Source organism: Penicillium riverlandense (assembly GCF_028828495.1).
Source record: "Penicillium riverlandense strain IBT 135883 chromosome Unknown utg000002l_segment0_segment0, whole genome shotgun sequence".
Classification (NCBI taxonomy): domain Eukaryota; kingdom Fungi; phylum Ascomycota; class Eurotiomycetes; order Eurotiales; family Aspergillaceae; genus Penicillium; species Penicillium riverlandense.
The window spans coordinates 1725125-1748318 of record NW_026643195.1 but is presented as its reverse complement, the minus strand read 5'-3'; the positions used below and the strand labels follow the sequence as shown (position 1 = coordinate 1748318).

The 23194-nt window shown below is 50.9% G+C and overlaps 9 protein-coding genes across 9 annotated transcripts; 4 read left to right on the top strand and 5 right to left on the bottom strand.

The window, feature by feature from the left end:
• Positions 1-118: 118 nt before the first annotated feature.
• On the bottom strand, positions 119-1331 carry N7474_003003 (MBL fold metallo-hydrolase; the record flags this gene model as incomplete). Its single annotated transcript, XM_057194418.1, has 4 exons — positions 119-707; positions 781-921; positions 980-1161; positions 1215-1331. 4 exons carry the CDS (start codon positions 1329-1331, stop codon positions 119-121), a joined length of 1029 nt encoding a protein of 342 aa, XP_057055773.1.
• Positions 1332-1911: 580 nt separating this feature from the next.
• Positions 1912-3702, top strand: N7474_003002 (uncharacterized protein; the record flags this gene model as incomplete). The annotated part of the gene is made up of 6 exons (XM_057194417.1): positions 1912-2172; positions 2224-2502; positions 2555-2595; positions 2651-3363; positions 3418-3626; positions 3676-3702. 6 exons carry the CDS (start codon positions 1912-1914, stop codon positions 3700-3702), a joined length of 1530 nt encoding a protein of 509 aa, XP_057055772.1.
• Positions 3703-4655: 953 nt separating this feature from the next.
• Positions 4656-6751, bottom strand: N7474_003001 (flavin-containing monooxygenase; the record flags this gene model as incomplete). Its single annotated transcript, XM_057194416.1, has 5 exons — positions 4656-5263; positions 5320-5575; positions 5635-5995; positions 6055-6296; positions 6347-6751. The coding sequence occupies 5 exons, from the start codon at positions 6749-6751 to the stop codon at positions 4656-4658; spliced, it is 1872 nt and encodes a 623-aa protein (XP_057055771.1).
• Positions 6752-7210: 459 nt separating this feature from the next.
• On the top strand, positions 7211-9462 carry N7474_003000 (uncharacterized protein; the record flags this gene model as incomplete). The annotated part of the gene is made up of 4 exons (XM_057194415.1): positions 7211-7303; positions 7360-7439; positions 7493-8447; positions 8503-9462. The coding sequence occupies 4 exons, from the start codon at positions 7211-7213 to the stop codon at positions 9460-9462; spliced, it is 2088 nt and encodes a 695-aa protein (XP_057055770.1).
• A 420-nt stretch (positions 9463-9882) lies between these two features.
• N7474_002999 (alpha/beta hydrolase) lies at positions 9883-11000 on the top strand (the record flags this gene model as incomplete). Its single annotated transcript, XM_057194414.1, has 2 exons — positions 9883-10775; positions 10832-11000. The coding sequence occupies 2 exons, from the start codon at positions 9883-9885 to the stop codon at positions 10998-11000; spliced, it is 1062 nt and encodes a 353-aa protein (XP_057055769.1).
• A 256-nt stretch (positions 11001-11256) lies between these two features.
• Positions 11257-13303, bottom strand: N7474_002998 (flavin-containing monooxygenase; the record flags this gene model as incomplete). Its single annotated transcript, XM_057194413.1, has 5 exons — positions 11257-11723; positions 11774-12391; positions 12443-12600; positions 12656-12937; positions 13002-13303. 5 exons carry the CDS (start codon positions 13301-13303, stop codon positions 11257-11259), a joined length of 1827 nt encoding a protein of 608 aa, XP_057055768.1.
• Positions 13304-14310: 1007 nt separating this feature from the next.
• N7474_002997 (uncharacterized protein) lies at positions 14311-15081 on the top strand (the record flags this gene model as incomplete). The annotated part of the gene is made up of 1 exon (XM_057194412.1): positions 14311-15081. The coding sequence occupies one exon, from the start codon at positions 14311-14313 to the stop codon at positions 15079-15081; it is 771 nt and encodes a 256-aa protein (XP_057055767.1).
• A 167-nt stretch (positions 15082-15248) lies between these two features.
• On the bottom strand, positions 15249-17720 carry catA (catalase catA; the record flags this gene model as incomplete). The annotated part of the gene is made up of 3 exons (XM_057194411.1): positions 15249-16966; positions 17069-17381; positions 17487-17720. 3 exons carry the CDS (start codon positions 17718-17720, stop codon positions 15249-15251), a joined length of 2265 nt encoding a protein of 754 aa, XP_057055766.1.
• A 632-nt stretch (positions 17721-18352) lies between these two features.
• N7474_002995 (uncharacterized protein) lies at positions 18353-22405 on the bottom strand (the record flags this gene model as incomplete). Its single annotated transcript, XM_057194410.1, has 3 exons — positions 18353-19275; positions 19328-20769; positions 20844-22405. 3 exons carry the CDS (start codon positions 22403-22405, stop codon positions 18353-18355), a joined length of 3927 nt encoding a protein of 1308 aa, XP_057055765.1.
• Between the last annotated feature and the right edge of the window lie 789 nt (positions 22406-23194).

The following is a 23194-nucleotide window of genomic DNA, read 5'->3' as shown; positions in this document are numbered from 1 at the left end:
GACAATGCTTCCGAGGACCGTCTTGGAAGGATGGTGGCTAATAAAGGACTGAATTTATTGGCTATACAATGCGATATCTCTTCTAGCTCCTTTTTCAGAATTATAAGAAGCGAGCATATTATAAGCCTTTCGACTTCCAAAATGGTTCGAGATCCCGAAACCAAGTCCACCTGACGTTCTGGCCCCATCCTTTCTCCTTCCAAGTATTCAGAGTCAATGGAAAGTGATCCACACCGTCCCTGACAGTCGCATCATGCGCGATAATAACAAATACGTTCTCATCGCAGTCCAGTTCTTGCAATTGGTCACGAGTTTGTTGTGCTAGGGGGATATCATGACCGAAACACATCTCGTACACCGTGTCAGTGGGCTTTCTTCCTCTAGTCTGCTGCAATTCATCAAAGACACTGCCGGGGCAAAAGGATACATCACTTTCTGGATGATACGGATGTGGCGAAATTGACGGGGGCACAGGAAGATATTTCGACGGACGAAAAAGACCTGCATAATGGCAGATGTCTCCACCCATAAGAATGAAAGTAGGAGGATCTAGAGTCGTTCGTGCCAGACCGCACAAATGACCGACTGCATGTCCCGGACTGTCTAAGAGATAGAATGATCCATCGCCGAAGTAATCGACCGCAGGAAATTTCCCAATGTGCAGGGCATCAGGCCCATCAAATCGAATCTCTCGCAGGGTTCGACCTCTGTGGTGAGTCAGATCGAACTCTAAGATATCCCCCAAATTCCTATATTGATTGGTATGACACCAACACTTACGTATAATCGCTCTCGCGGATAGGGGACTTAGGATTGGCAGGATAACCAGGCAACATGGCATCCGAGAATCCTTGCCCCACGATCAAATCTGTGCTGCCAGGAAAGCTTGATGGGTCTCCTATATGGTCCCAATGCCAGTGGCTGATAATGATTGTCAGTTGTCTATTCAAGTATTGGCTATGCTTCGGCAATGGCATACCTCCATATAACCGCGTCAATGCTCTTCCCAGCGATGCCGTTATCTTCCAAAATGTCGACCACATTCTTTGATACTTGGATGTCGTAATTCGTAGTGGGTATATAATCCGCCACTATGGGAGCATAGTTCTGATAATCTTTTCGAATTCCGAGGTCGAATACCAGCTTTTGACCTGATGGATGCTCCAAAAGAAACGTCAAAACGGGCCCAGGTCTTTTTTTTCCACGCCAGGCACAGGAGGTTCCATAAACCGCTTGATTATAGCTGGCCCGAAGTTGACGGGATTGATCATTTTCACGCTCACCACCTCCTTGCCTGGAGGCATCTCAACGAGTGGTCGACTAGTCGCCATGCTGGTCCTTCGAAATCAGGATCTGCTTTCAGCGCTCTGAAGCTCGTTACAGTACCCGCGCCTGTGTTTATGAGGCCAAGGAAAATTGCACATGTTGTGGAGCAGTTCCACTCCGAAGCGACATCGGCGGTGTCTCATCACCGATCGGTGTGTCCAAATGCGGATAGCCATAGCACACCCCGCATTATCGGCTTTCAAATCCCGTATTCCATATTTTGGGGCTGGGCAATCTTCCCCGCATTTGCGGGGGCTAGTTGCTGGCACATACTGACGTCTCCTGCTTATATGTAGACGGCTACCTGCATGGAATTAAATATACTTTCCGGCTACACCATCGGCAATCCTCCTAGAGAGATCCCGTCGGCTGTCATGGTATGCCTTCATGACAATGACAGTATTTGTCCGTAACACAGAAGCTAAACCATACCCACAGGTGGCACAAGGTCCACTAGCTCGGTATTAGTGTCTACCCAGGCATATAGTACGATATGCTTGAGGAATAAAAAGAGACCACCAGCCGTCACCACGAGCTTTGCTTTGGGCACTAAACACAAAATCGGGTTCCCTTGGCACGTTAATTATGCCAGGCTCAGTGAGCAAAGACATTTCCGTGGCTGCCTCTAGCTCTCAGACGTCGGGTGGTGAAGATGGGGCCTTGAAAAAGCTCGACACCATCCACGGCGATGAAGCTATCAAAGTTCTCGCTGCATATGACGGCGAGCAGGAGTGGGCTCCAGAGGAAGAGAAAAAGCTGCGTAGAAAGATCGATAGAAGGCTGCTGCCTATCTTGTGTATAACCTATGCATTTCTTTACGCCGACAAGGTTTTGCTTGGACAAGCTGTATGATCATCTCCTGACCTGCGATATTTCACAAGCTAATGATCTGCGAAGGCTCTTTTTGGAATGAAGGAGGATCTGGGTTTGAATATTGGAAATCGTTTCTCCCTCGCGAGTTCCCTCTTCTACATCGGCTTTATACTAGGGGTTTACCCTGTTATTCTGCTGGCCCAAAGATTCCCCATTGAGCGCGTTGCTTCTCTGGCCATCATAGTTTGGGGGATCACCTTAACCCTCACCGCGGCTTGCACTGGCTACCGAGGACTCTATGCGCAGAGGTTCTTCCTTGGCTTCACCGAAGCTGGCATCAGCCCGATGTTCATGATGATCGTCGTACGTAACCTTTGCTGCTTCCCGCAAAAAGCTTGGGCTCACAGCGTTTCAGGGTGGATGGTACAAAAAGGATGAACAATCTTTGCGAATGGGGTGAGTTCTTGCATCAATATACCACCAGCTTAATCTCTGACGAACTAGCTTCCAGTGCCTGGTATTCATGCACAGGTTACGTGTCCATCTTCTCGCCCCTGGTAAACTACGGCCTTGGACACATTAAGGGAAGACTTTCGCCATGGTACTATATGTACTTTTTTGCTGGAGCCCTCACTATAATCTGCGGTGCCGTGATTTACTTTGTCTTGCCACCCGACCCTGTTCGAGCCAAGGGCTTCAACGAGAGGGAGCGCTTCATTGCAGTATCCCGTTTGAGAACGAACAACTCTGGAGTGCGAAATACGCATTTCAAACTTGGCCAGAGCATTGAGCTTTTGACAGATATCAAATTCTGGCTTATGTTTTTCTTTGCTTTCGCCGGTATGTTCGCAAATGCGCCAATTTCGACGTTCCAGCCTGTCATTATCGATGGTTTTGGCTTTAATGCGCTCGACTCTTTACTCCTCATGATGCCTACTGGCTTTTATGCTGGTACCATGATGCTAATCACGACTTACCTGGCTTACAAATTTCCTGGCTGGCGGGCATATATTATCATTATTTGCCAGTTGGTCACGACATTTTCCAGTCTCCTTCTCTGGCTTCTACCTCGGTCAGCGCTTGGAGGACTCCTTTTTGCCTGTTATACTCTTCCAACCACTGGTGCCGCGTACGCTGTGTCAATGGGTCTTTTCCTTGCTAACAACGCCGGCTATACCAAACGATCTCTTGCCTCCTCAGGACTGTACATTGGCTACTCCCTTGGTGAGTTACCAATCCTTCGACACAGAAGTACGTACTAATAATAATTTGTATCAGGAAATTTCGCAGGACCCCAGGTTTTCCGAGAGCAGGACGCGCCTCGCTATAACTTGGGATTTATCGTGGTGGTTATCACTGCGCTTGTGGCAGCGGCATTTATTTTGATATACCGTGTCCTCTGCGGATTGGAGAATCGTCGCCGCGACAGGATGGGAACCACAGAGGCCTTTGAACACGCATATGAGGATGACTTGACAGACAAGATGGTGAGGAGCTTAAATACTTAATTGCGTTCTTACGCTAACAGACACACAGAATATGCAATTCCGATATGCTTTGTGAGAGTAGCGGAAATAGGGCATTATTCTAGGGAAGACATAATAATAGGTTTCAATTGACAAGTTTAGTTAGCAAACCTGGTTACTCTTTTAGTATATTTTCTTACGAGAGATTGCAATATTCCAAGACACATACTACACCGAGGGAGTCTTCTTCCGCTTCTGACTAGGCTCTCACCCATTATTTTGCCGTACCTCGTCCCGATTCTGTTTTATAGACAATCCAGGGGTTCTAAAAAAAATGAAAGGTAATCTGATTCACCCTCAATAAAGCCTATTCGCCAGAATGGGTGGATGTGTCTCAAAAGTATAGCTTGATTGTTCCATATTAGACGAGAAACCCGATTTGCACAATGTAGACCCATAGTTCTTATAAACGTACTTGTACAGGTTGCTGTCCATATCAATTCCCGGACAATAACAAAGCATATACTCAACAAACAGTGGCTTTCGTCCACTCGCTAATGAATAGGATAAAGGGCGAAGAAGGGAAACTGACTTAGATATAAACCTATTTAGCAGAACTCTTAAGCTTCCAACCTTTATCGCGTATGAAGATTCCCTTTGGGTAAGCCCTCTCGAGGCGAACTGCGGGCAGGTTTAAGCAAAGATGAGGCAGTGATGAGATCGCCGAGCTTGCGGTTTCCGTAGGTACGAGTGTCGAAGTCAGGGGTTTTCTTTGAGATTCGAGCCTTGCTGCCATCACGGTTATAATTCTAGGACTCGGATCCATATAGGCACAAGACATGACGACGTAACAAGTGAGTGATTATCAAGGGTGTGGCATATATAATATATGTTCTCTAAGGAAAACGTCCTAGTACAAAATTAGCCGAACCACGGAAATAATTGGAAAGTATATAGACTTGTATTAAAGCAATAGACAATCTAAATCAAACAAACTGTCCGAATCTACGAATATCGACAGTAAGAACTTATGTTGAAGGATTTAACCCTCTATTTCGCCAACCAGCTCTTATCGTTGATGTAGGCCTCGGGACCAGGTTTAGGAACCTGCACATACCATCCCAGATCGGCATCCTCCTGCATTTCCCACTCCGTGAAACCGTTGCCCAAAAAGCGGAACGGGTTGCCCGAGTTGTAAGCAATATCATAGTGCTCCGCGCGAATCTCGCCGAGTAGCCGGCGAAACAGGACAGCACTGCCCGCGAATAGATGTGTGACTTTGCCGTCCACGGTACCTCTCTTGTACCAGCTACGGCAGGAGCCGGACCACACCAATGTCTTGTGAATTTCATCCTGGTACTTGGCGAATGCGTGGACGGAAGAGGCCTTTGGAACCATGTATTTGATGTCTTCTGTGGCGATCTTCTTAATCATTTTGACGAAGTAATCGCCTGTCCAGTTTAGTGCCTCGACGAGTGATCCGTGACCGCAGAGGCAGTTGGGGCCGGCCATTGTGAAATAGTTGGGGAAGTCGTCGGTTCCAACTGATAGATAGGATCTAGGTTCGTCTTTCCATTTCTCGGCGAGATGAACACCGTTCTGGCCGACTAGAGGGTATCGGGGGCACTTGGAGACATCGAACCCGGTGGCACAAATCACTGAGATACCGGGTTAGAATTTACGAAAAAAAAGATTAACAAAAAGATTCACTTACAAACATCGCATTCATACTCCTCCCCGTCTGCAGTGACGATACCCTTCTCGGTGATCTTGGTAATTGGACTCGATGTGAGACTGCAATTCGGCTTCGAGAATGACTCCAGGTAGCCAGGCCCTGGAGTCACTCGACGGCAACCAATTTCCCACTTGGGGATGAGTTGTTCGCACAAGACGGGATCGTGGTTAAGTTTCTCAGCCATCTGAGCTGATGCAAGTTTCACAACAGACTCATTGGGTTCTCCCTTCATGAACTGCATGTTTCATATTAGTTCTACAAAGACTGTACTAGCATTGAACTCAGGGATCTTACCAAACGGAATGCCTTGTTGGTACGGTGAATAATGCCTTTGCGGTATTCTCGATGCTGGGCGGGATCGCGGAAGCGCTCTTTCTCTTCTTCGAGAAATTCCGGGTTTGTGTCTTCCGTGTCTCTCCCAAGATGCTTTGAAGGAGGGACGCGATAGTAGACCCAAGCTGGACCGCGAATGAAGTTGCGCACCGTCGTACCGGGTAACCTGGTCATTTGAGGCACAATTTGAATGCCGGATGATCCATTGCCAATGACAGCTATCCGCTGGTTGGAATAGTCGTAGTCGTGGTCCCACCTTGCAGAATGTGTGACATGGCCTTTGAAATCGAAAAGCCCGGGAATCTTGGGCCAAGAAGGGTTCCTATTCCGGTATTAGTTTTTAGTCCTCCAACCCAACTTAGACATAGATTGAAGACTTACACCAAGTTACCTTGGCCTGAGATAAGGATATCACAATACTCATCGCGCTCGATTCCTCCGTGTTCCACCGTGATCTTCCATTTGCCAGATTGTTCCTGCCAGTAGGCACCAACAACCCGAGTGTTTAATTGCACATCGCGATCAAGGTTCCACTTCTTTGCCGTTTTCTTTATGTAGTCATGGATAGCAGGTCCGCTTGAATAGAAGCGAGGCCAATCCGGATTAGGATCAAACGGGAAGGCCTGGTTGGATGAGACGTATATTCGAATCAGCAGCGGGACCGTGAACTTACATAAATATGAGAGGGTACATCGCACTGCACACCGGGGTACGTGTTGACTAGCCATGTTCCCCCAATATCATTTCGACCTTCGAAGATTGTATGGTCTACGAAGTCCTGAAGTTCTGGGAAACGATGTTGGAACTTGTGGGCAATCAACAAGCCGGAAAAGCCGGCGCCGATTGTGATGATTCGAAGTTTGCGAGGTTCTAGTGCGTACTGTGGATTGAATGGGACTGAGTGCTCCTCAAGTCGGTCGGCGGCTGCGGCTTTGAGACCATCTTTGCTGTGATTTCCATTAATATTGGGAGCAAAATGCGACAACAAGCTCTCTGGAAGGTCCTTCGCGTCTTGGGTGGTGTAAACTGCAGGAATCTTGCCGTCTGCCACGGTTGATGTTATGATCGAAGGTGCCATTGTTGGAAGAGAGACTGGAAGATCGTGGTGCTTTTGAGAGCCAGGTATCACGGTGCGATAGGTTATCAACGGGCTGGGCTTGTTCAAATGCGTTTAATCGCCGTAAGTCTCCAACTTTATACGAGAATAGAAGTAGTCGGTACTCTTCGCCGCCAGGCCCTCGTTCCGGATTGTCCAGGTCACGCCAAGAGCATCTTCAGTACCGACGGGGACGACTCATTCCGGTCTAGCCAGATATTACTGAAGCAAGCCGGGCGCCGAGGTGGTCAATCGTATCACTATGTAACGAGGGCAAATGTTAGGGTTCGGTAGCCGACAGGTCCTGACCAAACCAGACTAGCGTGTTCTGGTCCCGGCTATCCGTTTATGGAATTTGCCGACTTCGTTTGAATCTCCTCGGCTGTGGCAGCATCATTAGCCGTCCGGCTTCGCTCCTGTGAATGGTACTTTGCCGCAACGATGGCTGAGTCGCAGTGGGTGCAGTTCTCCATGCCGGGCACAGGAAAGCGCAAACGCGCCGGACTCGCGTGTATCTCGTGCCATTCCAAGAAGGTTAGATGTCATTGGAGATTATTGTTTTTACCCCAGATACTAAATCTCCATCACAGATTCGATGTGATCTTCAAACTAGAAGCAACCATGGCCAAAACAGTTGCAGCCACTGCGCGTCGGCAGGGAAAGACTGCCGGTAAGTGTATTTCCAACTCTTGTCTAGCGCCTATAGAAACTGACGACATATAGCCCTCGGCCATCTAAGCGCGACAAAGGCCGCTCGGCTGCTGAGATTGAAGTGCCGCACACGCCTCTCCCTCCTATTGCCAAGTCCCCAAGAGACTACCGCACGAGGCTTGCCTCCCTGCACTTGACCGTAGCGGAAAACGGTGCTAGCATTGTCACTGACAGTGCAGATAGGCGTGCCAGTCAAAATCTCGCGCCTCATGACCAAGCACAGCCGAGTCTTCTTGACTTTGACCCGGGGCTCCTCTCGCAGCCGGAGTGGGCCACCTTCCACGCCAGCACTCGAGCACCTGCGACGAGCGGCTCCCAGGAAACGCGACTGAGCAATGGACCGTCATCATTGGATGCTTGGTCGGCCAATTGGGTACCATCATTCCCCGAACAATCACATCGAGCTCAAGTGGCTCTTCAATTCCGACCTACCCGTGAGAATACCGGGAATAATGCAAACACACGCGATGCCATCGACCCAGCGGCACAATCTAAGGACAAAGATCCGAGTAGCCTTGGTGTTTTGCAACCGGATCTGCGCCAAAGTTTTACGGAAACGTACTTTGAATATTGCTACACTTGGTGTCCAGTGATTAACCGAACGACCGTGTCGAGGGAACTCGCAGAATCACCGCTGCTGGACAATGCAATTGCAATTGTAGGGAGTCACGTTCGTCCACCCCTCATACCACAAGCAGGGCCAGCCGTATATTACGATCGAGCCCGGCGACTGTTCTATGATGAAGACGAGGAGAACCTGATCACCACTCTGAAAGCCGTCTCCCTATTCTACTGGTGGGCACCTCGGCCACCGTCGGTGGTGCACAAACACTCTTCCTGGTGGTGGACTTCAGTTGTCATTAGACATGCTCAACAGGCTGGGTTTTATCGCGAGTCCGCTGCCGAAATGGCTAGGCATGACGATATTGAGCTATGTATTCGGCGGCGAATATGGTGGACCGCTTTCGTGAGTGTATATCAAGTTTGTGTATTGCGTTATTGGCATTAAACAAGCTTAACAGGCCCGTGAACGTTTGACGGCAATATGTCAAGGGAAACCGTGTCTCATAGATCCCGCCGACTGTAACATACCATCGCCATCTCTGCGGGATTTCCCGGACTTCGAAGATAAGAGCAAAGCCGAAGTATTTATTTACTGGGTTCGGCTATGCACTATCATTGGACGCATAGCGAAGAGACTATCGCTGTCGGCGAACTCATCATCGACTACGAACACGTTTACTGGAGATCTGGACAAAGAACTCATTGACTGGGTTCGATCGCTTCCTCCTCATTTACAGCTGCCCATTGGGTCTAGCCATACGCCCAGTTTTAACCGCGATGTACACCAACTACATCTGCCTTATCTCGCTGTAATCGTAGTGCTTCACCTGACTAGGTCGCCACAATCCCTTCCACAAGCTTTGCCGCCAGCAACGCTGGCCGGTTCCTGCATTGCTCGAATTCTCAAAGACGTGCTTGTGAGGAGTGAAACTAGGTTTTTGATGCCTATTACTTGTTGGTACACCGGCATGGGTTTTATAGCTCTCCTGCAGGCATCCAGAAGCGAGCGTCTCAAGGATGGTGCCAGCGCGGATCTAGAGATACTCATTCTCGCCATCAAGGAGTTGAAGAACATGTGGGCGACTGCCGCACTATTTGAACAGACATTTGAACGGCTACGATCGAACGGCAAATCTCTTAGCCCGGAGGAATTTCCTAACCGCCACCTGGTGAATGAACAATCAACTCGTGCCCTTAACTCCGAAGAGGCAGTATTGCACAGTGGTGTCGACTGGATTGACTATTTCCCCTTTGTCACCAGTGAGACGAGCGTCGTTGCTGAGAATCTTTTGGATCAACAGAACATGGACTTCACTTTCTGGGATGGCTTGGGCGAGATGGCTTTCGACACCATTCCCAACTACCAGGACTTCATGGAAGGTATTGACAGCTGGGCTGATCCCAATGCCTTCCTATAGCCTGTCCTGCATCATCCACCGTTTCCGAATACTTGTACTATATATGAAGGAGATAAAGGACTTCAATTATGGAATTAAATAGAAATAGAGGGCCGATCTAGCCAGGGAGAATACCAACGTTATAAGGCGGTTCGTATTAAGCTTCGGGCTTCCACTTCGGCCGTGGTATTTATGCCAACAGGCGGGTATTGTTTTAATGTAAACTCCGCGGCAAAACTCCGGCCATGCTATCAATCACTAACAGTTGTACCGAGAGCCGACACGACCGGAACCCCTTTGATCATTAATAGAGGTGCGTTCTTCACGACTTGGTCCGGTGATTCCAAATACGGAACAACCCCGACAGCTTCTGACATGCCTAACTAGGAAACCATTTTAGCAACGACGCGGTGACTCTACCATTCAACACCTCACTACATAATGTGCGATTTTTCTGAATACGGTATTCCCAGCGAGGAGTGGCTACGTTTAGAGGCCACTTTGCCAGTCGCGAAAGAACAGGGCTTGTCCGAACTGAAGCGAGCCAGCAACGAGGGTAGAGAAGCAGTGGCACAGAAGGAGATGAAGGAGCTTTCCCAGAGAGTGTTGATGCAAGATTACACAATCCGTGCGCGGGATGGTTACAAATTAGAGGCGAGGACTTATCGTCCATCAGCCAGATCACCCACCGATATTCTGCCTATTTATATGCACTTTCACGGGGGTGGGTTTCTTTTCGGTACTTTGAGCTCAGAAGATGCGATTTGCTCTCGGCTTGCCATCAACGCACAGGTTGTTGTCGTCAATGTCAATTATCGCCATACACCTGACTATACGTACCCGACCGCATGGAACGATGCCGAAGATGCTTTTCTCTGGGTCTGTGACAGTACTATTCGAATAAGCGGTGATCGAGACAAGATCGTCGTCGGTGGGATATCGGCCGGTGCATTGCTGGCCGCTTCGTTGACACAGACAGCACTGCGATCAGAGCTCTCGGTCTTGCCAACGCCAGAGATTCGTGGCCAGATACTGATGATACCATCCCTGGTGCACACTAAGTGTTATGAATCTCAATTGCGCCAATTGAAAGATCCCAGTATCTCATCGTATCGTCAGAATGAGAACGCACCGATCTTGAATCTGCGCAGAAAGCAACTCTTTGGTGATCTTTTGCAGGTGGAAAATCCAGATCCGACCGACAAACGGCTAAATCCCGGGCATGTATCTTCTGAAGAAGCGAAGTGGTTGCCACCAACCACCTTAGGAATTGCGGGCTATGATCCCCTGCGAGACGAAGGGTTGCTATACGGCAAGCTGTTGGCCGAAAATGGGTAAGCAAATACCCGAACAGAGCCAATTACTGGCCTTCGCTAACACAATCATAAAGTGTACCGACCAATGTCAATGTCTTCAGGGGTGTGCCGCACGGATTTCGACGATTCGGAGAGAAGAAATTGTCGGTTTGCACCCAATGGGACCAAGTCATGGAAGACGGAATTCAATGGGCTTTGGCGAAGCCTTCCGCCTCTGGAAAGTTCGCCATTCAGACATATTAAATAGTTTCCTCCCTTTAGCTAACTTGTTAGATCCTATAAGCTACATACTAGAGGACAATATGATCATGCAGTTCTATTTTTGATATTCCTCCACAGCCTATATTGATACAATTCGTTCTCCTCGGTAGATTCGCAAACCCCATCACCCATATTTCCTTGCGTCAGCGTCAACAGCTGTCTCATACATCACATCAAAGAATTTAGAAACAGGTGCCATTGAAGTGAGCTTATTCATACACCTTCCTCAACAAACATACTAATCATGCACACTCGGGAGAACAAACAGGTTCCAGAACTCGTCAAAGTCCAGTGTCTGTGTAGCACCTACAGAACCTCCCTTGGCCTCTCTCAAGGTGGATCCATTACCCAAGTACGCAAACCGGTTGGTGCTAGCTTCTGGTGTCCGATCCATTCTGAAGTCCTCCCAGCGCGGGTTCTTCATAGCCTCCAAGAGGTGGAAGATGGATCCGCCGTAGATGGCAACAACTGGGCCGTCGATGGTTCCACGCTTGTACCAACTGCGGCAGTCTCGCGTCCACACCGTACGTTTAAGGTACTCCTGCACGTGTTGGTTATACTCCTCGTTAACATCATCGTCGACCTCAAAGCTGCGGATCCCCTCTGTCTGGATCTTTTCTATCCATTTGTAGATGTAGGCTGCAGTCGCTTGGATTCCGAGAATCAGTGATCCGTTTGCAAGCGGAGAATTGGGTCCCACGAAGCCTGAAAGATATATCAGTACATTGACCATGGTGAAAGGGAGGGGAACATACAGAAGTAGTTTGGGAAGTCCGGCACGCACATGCCCAGATATGCCTTGGGGCGATCTTTCTCCCACTTCTCTGCCATGCTGACCCCATTTCGGCCCACCAGTGGGAATGCGGGCTTGAATGAAGTGTCAAAGCCTGTCGCGCAAACAATCACATCGTATTCGAACTCAACCCCGCTTCGTGTTAGGATACCTCGCTCAGTCATTTTCGAGATATCGTCCCATCTCAACTCGATGTTGTCTTGGATCAATGCTTCTAGGAACCCAGGGCCCGGTGTTTGGCGACGGCATCCAACTGGGAACGACGGTATTAGAAGCTCAGCTGCGCGCTTTCCTTTCTCACTATCTCCCAAGCGCTCGTTCATAGACTTCCGGAACATATCCTGGGCCTGCTTCTGAAGGTCACATTCAGCAATAACCCGATTGTAGTTTTCTGCTCGCCTGTTCATCATGGCGACGCGATAGTCACGAAGGACCCCGGGATCCTTGAATAGTTCCAAAGTGCTTTTTGAGAAATTATAATGCTCGTCCATTTCTGGATCATTTGCTGTCGGCTCATTGATTCCAGGGGCTGGGCTGATCCACGTCTGGCTCCGTACGTAACAATCCATATTTCCGACGACTGACAAAGTTAGCTATCTGGTAACTAGTGATAGGAGGAGCGCAAATTTACCTTTCGCAAGCTTAGGCACAATCTGAATTCCTGAAGATCCAATCCCGATGCACGCAACGCGTTTTCCGGTGAAGTCATAGCTAGAATCCCACTGCGCCGAGTGCATGAGTTTCCCGCGAAAGTTTTTCAGTCCCTCAATGGAGGGCCACTTCCAGTTGCTGCAATACTCCAGTTAGCATTCAAGTCCGAAAAGAAAAGACATAGAGGAAATACTTCAAGACACCACTGGCATTGATGAAAACATCACACTCGTCTCTGAATAGGGTTCTGCCATTCCTTACTTGGATCTCCCACTTTCCCTTTTCTTCATCCCAGATAGCAGACTCGACTAAATGCTGAAGCTTGATATATTTCTCCACCTCGTATTTCTTAGCCACGTCCTTCATGTAAGAATGAATCTGCTCGGAGGTCGCGTAATAATTCGGCCACTCCGGGTTGGCAGCGAAGCTGTAGGAATAGTTATGCGCTGGAATATCGCACTGACACCCCGGGTATCTGTGACCAACGCATCGAGTGCGTACGATTAGATCACATTTGCCATTTATGCTCATTTCCTTACCTATTCTCATACCAAGTTCCTCCTAAATCGGCGTTTCGCTCATAAAGAACGAGTTCTGCATTGGCGTCTTTCATGCGCTCATTGAACATGATGCCCATCATTAGACCTGAGTATCCTGCGCCGAGACAGACGACGCGAAGTGGTCGCCGAGTGCCGATGGGCTGCTCGAGAATAGTGTAGTTGGGATCAAGGCGATGCTGATGACTGCCGTTGACTTTTTTGATGCCGTTAACGCGGTTTTGAAGACTCGGCAGCTTCGTCACTGGAGCCATGGGCTCAATCGATACTTCGGCTGGTGCCATTGCTCAAAGACGAAACAATACTGTGTATAACCTTCTGTACTAAGTAGCTTGAGATCTACCTGGGACACGTCGTGATGGCGGTGTCTATAATTTTAGGCATTCGGCGGGGAAATACGTGCGCGATCATTGTGATAAATAATAACTTCGTTCCATGGACATTCGAGTGACACTCTTGCCGAATCTCCGTCTTGGATTCTAAGACCCGTACGAATGAATCAGCCGAGGTGCGACAGTTTCGGAACATGACTCGATAGATTCCGATTCGGTATTTCCATGTTGGGATAACCGAGTTCGTAACCGAGCGGCATCGGCCCGCACGTCTTTCCGAAAGGTAATAGTGTCTCTGCGGGTAATTAGATACCCGGGGATGTGGTTCTGATTCTTGAAGGGGTTCATAAATCCTTCTCATTGATAAGGGACAAGTTTTCCCTCGGTACCTATAAAATAAGATTGCCCTCATTTTCCCGTCACTTCATAAACGGGAACCTACGGTCGTTACTTGTGAAATAAAATTTCCTTCGTGTATCCAGACCAATGGCTTGCTTTTGATGTACTCCCTCTCGAATCGAGTGGGCTCCGGGGAAACGCGTGGGGGTTATTCGGTCCTGATGAGGAGCAGGGGATGTTGAACCCGTTGACGCCGGAAACTGTGGCTGCAGCGGCATCAGAAATCCAGAAAGGAATTCGTGTTTCTCTGGATTGGCCTCTTCGCAAACCTTCCTTTCCTGCTTTCGGGCATCAGAAGTTTTTATACTTGACGACCTACAACGACACCGTTGTCACAAATCTGCAGCCGTAAATATCTTCTCATATGTTCGTGTAATAACATGTACCCATGTCCAAAGCATGCCAAGAAAAAGCCTCGCATGCGTGAATTCTTTAGATAGAAAAACAAGAAATATATGTTTTTCGCTACAAGCTTCTTTCCTATAGTGTTTCCCTTTGCCCAAGTAAGACCGGCAATGCAAAGATATACTTCGAAGTGTATACAGCCAATCAAGTCGCTCATGGTGGACCCGAGAACAACGTCAATTTTGCACCTCTCACCAAACGTCTCTTTCTTCCCGGCAGCACCATCTGCGACCGCGTTCAAAGCCAGGGGCATGGGAACGGAGGCGCAGGCCAAATTCGAGGAGTTGCCTATTGAGCCTCGCGGTATTCTCTGGCAGAATGACTTCATCCAACCCGAACATGAGCAACGCCTGATCTCCATTTTCCTCCATGAGCTAGAATGGCCCGAACGTTCCGGGCGCCTGTCACTCCACTACGGCTACACCTTCGACTATAAGACATTCGGAATAGACCCAGAAGTTCCATACAAGGCGTTTCCAGACTGGCTCCAGTCGCTCATTCCAACAACCGAGGCTCGACCACCTGATCAGGTCTGTCTGCAGTACTATCCACCGGGCGCTGGCATCCCACCACATGTGGATGCACACGGCCCCTATGACCAGCTCTATGCGCTGTCTCTGGGAGCGCCGACTATCATGCACTTCCGCAAGGGAGGCAAGTCGGTTGATGTCGATCTAAAGCCGCGGAGTATGATGCAGTTCACGGGCGACGCGAGGCTGCATTGGACTCATGGTATCCGAAAACGCAAGACAGACACTCTTGCTGATGGGACTGTGAGACCGCGGGCTGGCCGGTGGAGTATCACATACCGGTGGCTGAGAGAAGGGGAATGCGAATGTGGGAACATTGAGCTGTGTGACGTAGCTCAGAGAAGGAATGGAATTGAGAAAGAAAAGAGGTCAGTGTTAGCCGCGAACGCTAACTAGACGATTTGCCCTGTTTGACCAATTTGTTATCCTTTCAAACCATCAATTATACCCAGCTGAAAAACAAGGGCGGCAGTTTTCTGCATTCGCCATCTTTTTCTGAGTGTTCAGCTTTATCTGTCTACCACATTCATGGATCCCATTCAGTCATATAGCGGCGCTATACCCTAAAATGCAACCGACGAAGCCAGCCCATCCAGCTCCCGCTGATAGTTGCGGTGTTGTGCAATCTGATAGAAAAACAATCCCGCAAAATCTGTAGCCCCACGAGCGATATTGACGGTCTCTCTGAAATTATCGGGCTTTTGAGAACCAACCGCAGTGACGACTCCGTACCAGTCGACTGGCTGCTCAGTGGAACCGACTTTCAGACCGGACACGGCACCTAGGCTCTCCTTCACCAGATTAACTGCCTCTGCCGTCGCACTGAGGGCCTTCATATGCCCGAATGTTTCAGCAATCCAGTGCTTGATTTGTCCATTCTGCGAAAGAGTCTTGATGTGGGAACCGCCAGGAATGAAGGTTGCATCGAATAGCGTTGAGCGAACACCGTCAAGTTGATGATCTGGGCTAACCCCTCCGCGACCTGCAGATGGAGAGGGCGATTCTCCCTCCGCGTAGATACGAGACCGCTTAATCCCGATAATAACTGGCAATGCACCAGCCATTTTGATAGCAGCGCGCATACCGGTAAACGAAACAGGGTCAAATCCATCGCCAATCAAGATCGCGATGCGCCGACTAGCAATCGTCGGCTTGGGAGGCATGAACTCCGTCTGCGAGAGATGTGGTGCACGCCGACCTGGATTCGCCCGCACAGATTTATCGGGGAGTGGGGCACCAACTATCTCCGCGACGGCTTGTGCCAGGCTCAGATCGATCTCGGCAAGCCGGTGGCCAGCAATCCTCTCATAGACCGTAGGGTCATCGCAATGATCCAGCTCAAATCCCAGGGCCTTTCGCACATGTAGTTTCTCATGCTCAGACAGCGAGTTGTAGAACAGCTGAGGCTGGTTCAAATGCTCCCCGAATTTGGCGTTAACGGCCCGTCGCTTCTGCCGGGCCACCCGTGCTGGTGCCGTGTGGAACCCTCCGCCGTCTTCTTTTTGGGAAACGTTTGGCCCGGCTGCTGGCGGGTTTGCATTGAATCGGTTAGGCCAGTAATTCACCGTTCCCTGTGTGATTCGATGTCGCATTTGACCATCACGGTTGTGGTTCAGGACAGGACACACAGGTCGGTTGATAGGCAACTCCTCCCAATTGACCCCCAGCCGACTAATCTGGGTATCAAAGTAGGAGAAATTGCGACCTTGAAGCAGCGGATCATCTGAGAAGTCAATGCCTGGCACGATATGGCTCGTACAAAAGGCGACTTGCTCCGTCTGCGAGAAGAATTCGTCCACATTGCGATTCAGCTCCATCTCTCCGATAACTCGGAGCGGAACAATATCCTCCGGCCAGATTTTCGTAGCATCCAGTGGGTCGAATTCAAAATCATCCTGCTTTTCCTCCGGGATGACCTGGATGGCGAAGTCCCACTTCGGATACATTTTGTTGCTGATTGCTTCCATCAGGTCTTTGCGATGGAAGTCTGGGTCCTGTCCACCGAGTTTGAGGGCTTCGTCCCACACCAACGAGTGTACGCCCAAGTGCGGAATCCAGTGGAACTTGACAAGATGTCGTTTTCCCGCTTTGTTGACTAGTATGAATGTGTTGACGCCGAATCCCTGCATCATGCGGAACGATCGGGGAATGGCGCGATCAGACACGGCCCACATGAACATGTGCGTTGCTTCGGGGTGCATATACACAAAGTCCCAGAAGTTGTTGTGTGCTGTTTGGGCTTGAGGCACTTCATTGTGAGGCTCTGGCTTGACAGCGTGGACTGTACATAGAAGTAAGTAGGGCCCCTAATAAAAGACTAATCTCGCAATCTTGAAAGCAAGGGTATGTTTGTGCTTAGGCAAACAGAGAAATGAATACTAACCAAAATCCGGAAACTTAATCGCATCCTGAATGAAGAAAACAGGAATATTATTCCCTACCAGATCCCAAATCCCTTCATCTGTATAGAACTTCGTCGCAAACCCACGCACATCGCGCACCGTGTCCGCGCTACCACGGCTACCCTGCACGGTAGAGAAGCGTACGAACACAGGTGTGCTCCTCGACGTGTCGGTCAGAACACCGGCATACGTGAGATCCTCTATGCTCTGGGTTAATTTGAAATTGCCGAATGCGCCTGTGCCGCGGGCGTGCACAACTCGTTCGGGAATGCGTTCGTGGTCGAATCGGGTGATCTGTATAGAGATTAACGTTGGGAATATCGTCGAAGAAGGGGAAAACGTAGCTGTAGAGTGAAAGAAGATATATAAAGGTTGACGAAAAGATGAAGGTTGACTTACCTTCTCACGAGCAATCTGATCCTCCAACAACGACGGCCCCGTATGTTGATCATCCACGGGACGCAACCATTGATCAGTGTTCTCAACGCGGACTCCATGGTCCGTAGTCAAGGGCTGCTTAGTGTGGATATTTGCCGTATCTCGCTCGAGGTCAGCAACCTTTTTCTCTTTCGAAGTGGCTTGTTGAACGGCTTCTTGGGCCTTGTGCAGGCCGCCCACGATGACGGAGGCCATGTTTGGACTTCTCGCGGATTGCATACGAGATTGGATTGAAAAGCAATTCGACAGGATATTACTGCCATTGATAAAATGGGAGTTGGCTGCACTTTATCAATGCTTGGTCCGGGATGTAAACCCGACGCGGGGGACGTCACCCTGACATGACACGAAGTTCGAGCTACAGCTACGTAAATGCAAGGTATGTGCGAAGCAGAAGAACAGAAATTTGTATAAGGGAATATCGTATTTCTTTCCGTCATATAACACCACGGTAATAGCGGCAACGGTGATTGATAAATATTCAAAACAACATCAAGTCCAGCTCGACAATATTTCCCGTATCCGAGCCTAGGAAAAAACATTAAGTCGCCAAAAGAATGCAAACATGACATATCGGAAGGAGAGTGGGATCGAAATTTCAAGACTCTATCGCAAAGCAGGGCGTATAGACATTTGCAACGACCGTACAAGCAGACAGTAAGAATGGGGTGGGGTATATAGAAGCACTGCGAACGAAACGAGCAAGCGCTGTGAGCGCTGTAGGTGGGAGTAGAGAATCGGACCAAAAAATTTCCGCATGCAAAAACAACGCGGAGATAAACGAAAAAGATCGCTAGGAAAAATGGTAAAGTAGAAAAATGACCTGCTCATGCCCAACGCCAGCCCGAGTCCGTAGACCCTTGTCGCTTCATGACATCGGTAAGCAGGCTGCTGCGCTTACGGTTGGAGAAAAGATTGTTGCGGTCATGCTTTTTCTTTTGCCGCTGGAGCATATGCACGGCGGCAGGAACATCGATGCCCTCGCCAGTGTCCGTGATCTTCAGAGCCCACTTGGCGTCTTCTTGCGCGAAGCCCAGTTCGTTGACGATCATGTTGATCGCGCGATCGACCGGATCCATCACCTGAGGCTGAGGCCGCAGAGGCGCGGGTGCCAATGAAGCAGTGGGTGTAGGACAGCGGAATGATTGAGGGCTTTGCATCGGCGGAGTGTGCATTGGTGGAGTGTGCATCGGCGGAGGGGTTTGGGGGTTGGGGGTTTGGGGGCCAGGGGTAGAGCTCGTGCCATGCGAGGTGTTGGAGAAGCGATCAACCACCAGAGCAGGCACGGACGGAACTGGAGGGGCGTCTCGGTCGGTGGTACCATTAAGATCGTTGAGAACGGTGCTGTACACAGACATGGGCCGTTCGTCGGAGAAGGATCGATTGTGATCGGGCTGGATATCTTGTCCACGCATGCGGCGTATACGAAGCTCGATAGCAAACGCCGCCTGACGTTCGCGGTTCTCGCGGTTAGTGTTGGAGTCCTGGCTCGATAGCGATGACGTCCTCTTCGCGGCGAGGTCGGTTGGGGACTGAACAGAAGCGCCTCGGTCCGTGTTTTCGTACGCGCGTGAGACTGCTTCCTTCAGGAACGAGGAGCGGCTGGTGTTGGTGTCGGTCGCTTCCCACTTGGTCAGGCCGATTGTCTGGGCTTTTTTGAAGGTGGCAGCGTTGCTGTCAGCCAGACACAATGATCCAAGAGTCAGGACGGCGGAAAGGCCGAGGGTAGTTATGTATGCAGTCCATTCCTCTGTAAATCCAGATTAGCAACGATTTTCAAAAGATACGGAGATTCTCCCTACCGAGTACCGTCTCCTCCTTAACAGTGTCCCCCTCCGAGACATCCATGTTGTCAAAAATGCCGAATTTCCTCGCCTCGATGCACTTGCCGTGGAGAGGCTGCAACAGAACGCCGAGACACGTCCAAATCTCAGTCATATCATACATCTGTCTCTGAGATAGTCCGCCAATGTTTCCGCGACCGAATCCCTGAGGCGGTTCGAAGAGAACGTTGTTCATCCCGAACGGTTCGGCCATCGACGAGGTGGAGTCGAGGCGCTTGGCGGTTTGCCCACCCTTCAACCAGTCCATCTGGGCGACGATATCTGTTTCGCGGTTCTTGCCGCTGCCAAAAATGCGGCAGAATGTCCAGATGCGCCAGAAGGCGTCGTCCACCTCCTCAGCGCGAACGACGTCCGCGCCCGCCAGCCCGCGCACGGTATCATGACGCAGGAAGGGGGAACAGCGTTCCAGGACGAGTGATTTGAGCTGGGCAAGAGTGTAGATGTCTTGGGCATATTTCCGGAGATACAGGCTCGGGGTGTACTCGGGGACTTGCGAATCCAAGTCCAACAGGAGCTGCCATTCAGTGTCCCATGGAGGGCTCATTTCGCGGAGTTCCCAGGCGGGTGGAGACATTTTGAAGAGAGTGTTTTTGATCATTGCCAGCTCGCGTTGCTTAAAAACCTCGTAGAACCGTCGGTTCACGATCGCAAAATTAAATAAATCGTCGAGAGAGTCGATGCTTTGCATTATGGCCACGAGAGCAGTCTCTGGCATCTTTACCGGAAAGACTAGGTGGATTGGAGCCTCTTCCTCGGGTAGCTCATACACCTCCACTGTGGGCGACGGTGGGCAGGCAGCGAGCTCATAAACCTGCTCCGGGAAATGTACACTGCTGGCCTGGAAGGTTGAGACCAGAGCGTGAGACTGGCGCATTTTGTCGCATGAGACGATGATCTTCTCATCCTCGGAGGGGGTTTCGAGGTGCAAGACGTGTTCAGACATGGGGGTCTCGAGTTGCAGGACGTGGTCTGAGTCAATGGGGTCCACACTCTCGTCCGAATCGGACCCGGAGTGATGCGACCTAGGGATTTCCTTGGACTGCTGGCTGTCGTCGTCGAAGGGATTTTTGAAGCCGAGATCATTGACTTGCAGACGGGGCAGTTGCATCCGCAGGTCAACCTGGTTGGCGGTTTCGTTCAGGTTGGGATCCGAGTGCGACGCCGATAATTGGCGCCCTCGGAGGGCGATCATAGCGTCCACGTCCGCTTCCTCCGGTGGGGCGAGCGAGGTCTCCGAGCGCGAGCTGAGGCTGATCCGGCGCAGGTCTGCCGCCTGCATCTGGCTGGGTTTGCGACTGAATGACGGCAGCTTCAGCGTGAACGACTTCTGCACCTTGGCCTTTTCTTTGGCCTTCTCCTCGGTCTTCTCCTTGGAGTCGCGTTTTTGGATCTCCGACCGTCTTTGGGTTCGGCCTTCTTGGATCGATCGTCTCGGCGTGGGTCCTTTCGGAGTTTCTCTCTGTCAGTGCTTGACCGGCTGGTCTCGCTAGTGCCCAACTCGTCCGAGCCCCGCTTGGTCGACTTGCTGGGTTTCTCCTTCTTGGGCATTCGGGACGCTTCATGGGAGAAACTGCGGTCAATCTTGGGCCTCTTCGACGCAGAGTGCGCCTTGGCCGAGTGCGGAGGCAGGGGCGCCGGTCGCGTCGCAACCAGGTCGCCGCCGTTGTTGCGGCTGATCTGGAGCGGCCCGTCTAGGATGAGGAGGGTCCGCTGGGGCGTGTTCCTATCTCGCGACATGCCGACCAAGGTATCCTCCAATTCCTCGGTGGCCCGAGATAAAGTCGGGACATGGCGCATGCGCTGTTGGCTGCTACCTTTGCGACTGGTCTCGTTGCTGCCCTTGCGAGTCGAATGATTGCTGCCGGACCGGTGTTCACGCTGACTGCGAGACGCCCGAGGGGTAGTGGGGGCGGAATCCTCTAGGCGATGATGTCGGTGGTGTCGAGTGCTGTTTGCATGGCGAGGCACCGGTGACAGATAGGTGTCCTTTTGGTAAACGGATGGCGAACGGGTCGACGGTGAGCGGTGCGACCCGGTGTATTGTGATGGCGATAGGGAATTGAAAGCCGGGCTGGTCTCCATCAGGGGCTCCAGGGGCAGCGGCTTATTCTTCAGGTGGTCCATGGTCATCTTGGTCGTCGTGACCGAGTTGTGACGCGGAGGACAGGCCATGTCGATGGGGACGTGAGGAGGATACATGGGAGTCGCCGAGTTGGCGCGCGGAGGGAGTGAAGCAGCATCGTCGAATACCCCCGCAGCCACAGGAGAGATGATTGAGTAAGCGTCGGCGGACTTTAGGGGGCGGAGTTGCTTCCGATCGTCGTGATGCTCATACTCCGTGTCAACACTGGTCGCTGAGCTGCTGTCCCGGCTGTAGCATGATGAGCCGTCGTCGTGTACCTCTTCTGACCCGGACGAGGAGTGGTTGGCCTTGCTCTCCAAGGCCCCTTGCACGTCAAGAGTCAGATTCCGGGCTGCCTCGCGCCTTTTTTCAGCCCGACTGGCGTCAATCGACTGTTTGTAGAAATTCTGTGCTCGCTCTTCCAGGTTCCTCCCGGTCAGCGTAGGGGTGACGGGTTTCTTCATGCTTCCGTCTCGGTCCAAGGGTGCGACGACCTGGAAATGCGAACTGAGCTCCGGGAAAAAGCGAGCCAGTCTCATTTCTGAGGACACCGACGGTCGAGGTTGTGCTGTGATGGGGGAGATGTCCTCCGAATCAGACGAGTTCGAGTCCAGTTGGCTGTAATTGCGCAACGGTCTAGGCGGCGAGATGTTCAGACTCGGAGCGAGGGTGATTGGGATCTCGCCGGTATCAGAATCGCTCTCATCTGCGTCGGGCTGTGAAGTGTGCAAGCGAGAGGGCATAGGCGTCACCTCGAGGCTTCTGATATCGGGTTCGTCCAGTTGGACTGGTGCCTTCATGTTCCTCAGGTTGCTCTCATGCAGCTTGAGCGGCGGTGGACGACGCATGGCTTTGCGCTCTGCAGCCGAATCCTTCCGCGCGCGAATCTGCGGAATGGGAAGAGGAGAAACCATGATGATTGTAACAGTACTCCTCTCTTAGAGTTGCATTCTACGCTGCTTTGAGTTGGATGTCAGTCTCCATTCGCAGACGCACGGGGGAGATCACTAGGCTCTGCTCGAAACGCAGCAGGAATCGGCAGCGAACTTACGTGTCAATCGGGGAGCCCGAGTGGTGGACACTTCTTTGTTTCCTTCCTTCGGACAAAGAGAGGGGGAGGTAGTAGTCGTAGTTGCAGTTAGGGCACAAGGCGCACGAGACCCGTTTCTTGAACTAAAGGTTGCAACGAACAAAGAAAGAACAGTTGATGGGAAAGGAAAGAAAAGGAAGATCCAGGACGGAAGAATAATATTTAGGGCAGCAGGGCTCCTTGGGGCCGGTGACTGCGCCGATACGTACAAAGAGCTATCTATCGATCTGTCGCGAACTGCTCGACCTCGTGTACTATACAGAGGCGGGTTTGGCACGCTTAGTGGCTCCACCCGTCGCCTGCAAGGCTGCAGGGGACTGGCCAGGGGATCCAACGATCCGATTCAGAGGGGCCAAAAGTTACGGGATTTCTTTTTTCAGTTTTAATATTTTCCTGCAACAAGACTGGCCCCAACATTCCACTTCAGGCGAACCAGTCACTCCTCTCGCCATTCGCAGGGTATAAGCCGCCGCCACAGTGCGTAGTTTCGAGCCCGCGACCAGCAAGCTTTGTGCTGTGCTCGTATCCGGACTGGCACAGCCAGAATGGAGCGCTATAATTATTCAGAGAGCCAGCCCAACTAACTGTCAGCGGGAAAGATCCGCGAGCCAAG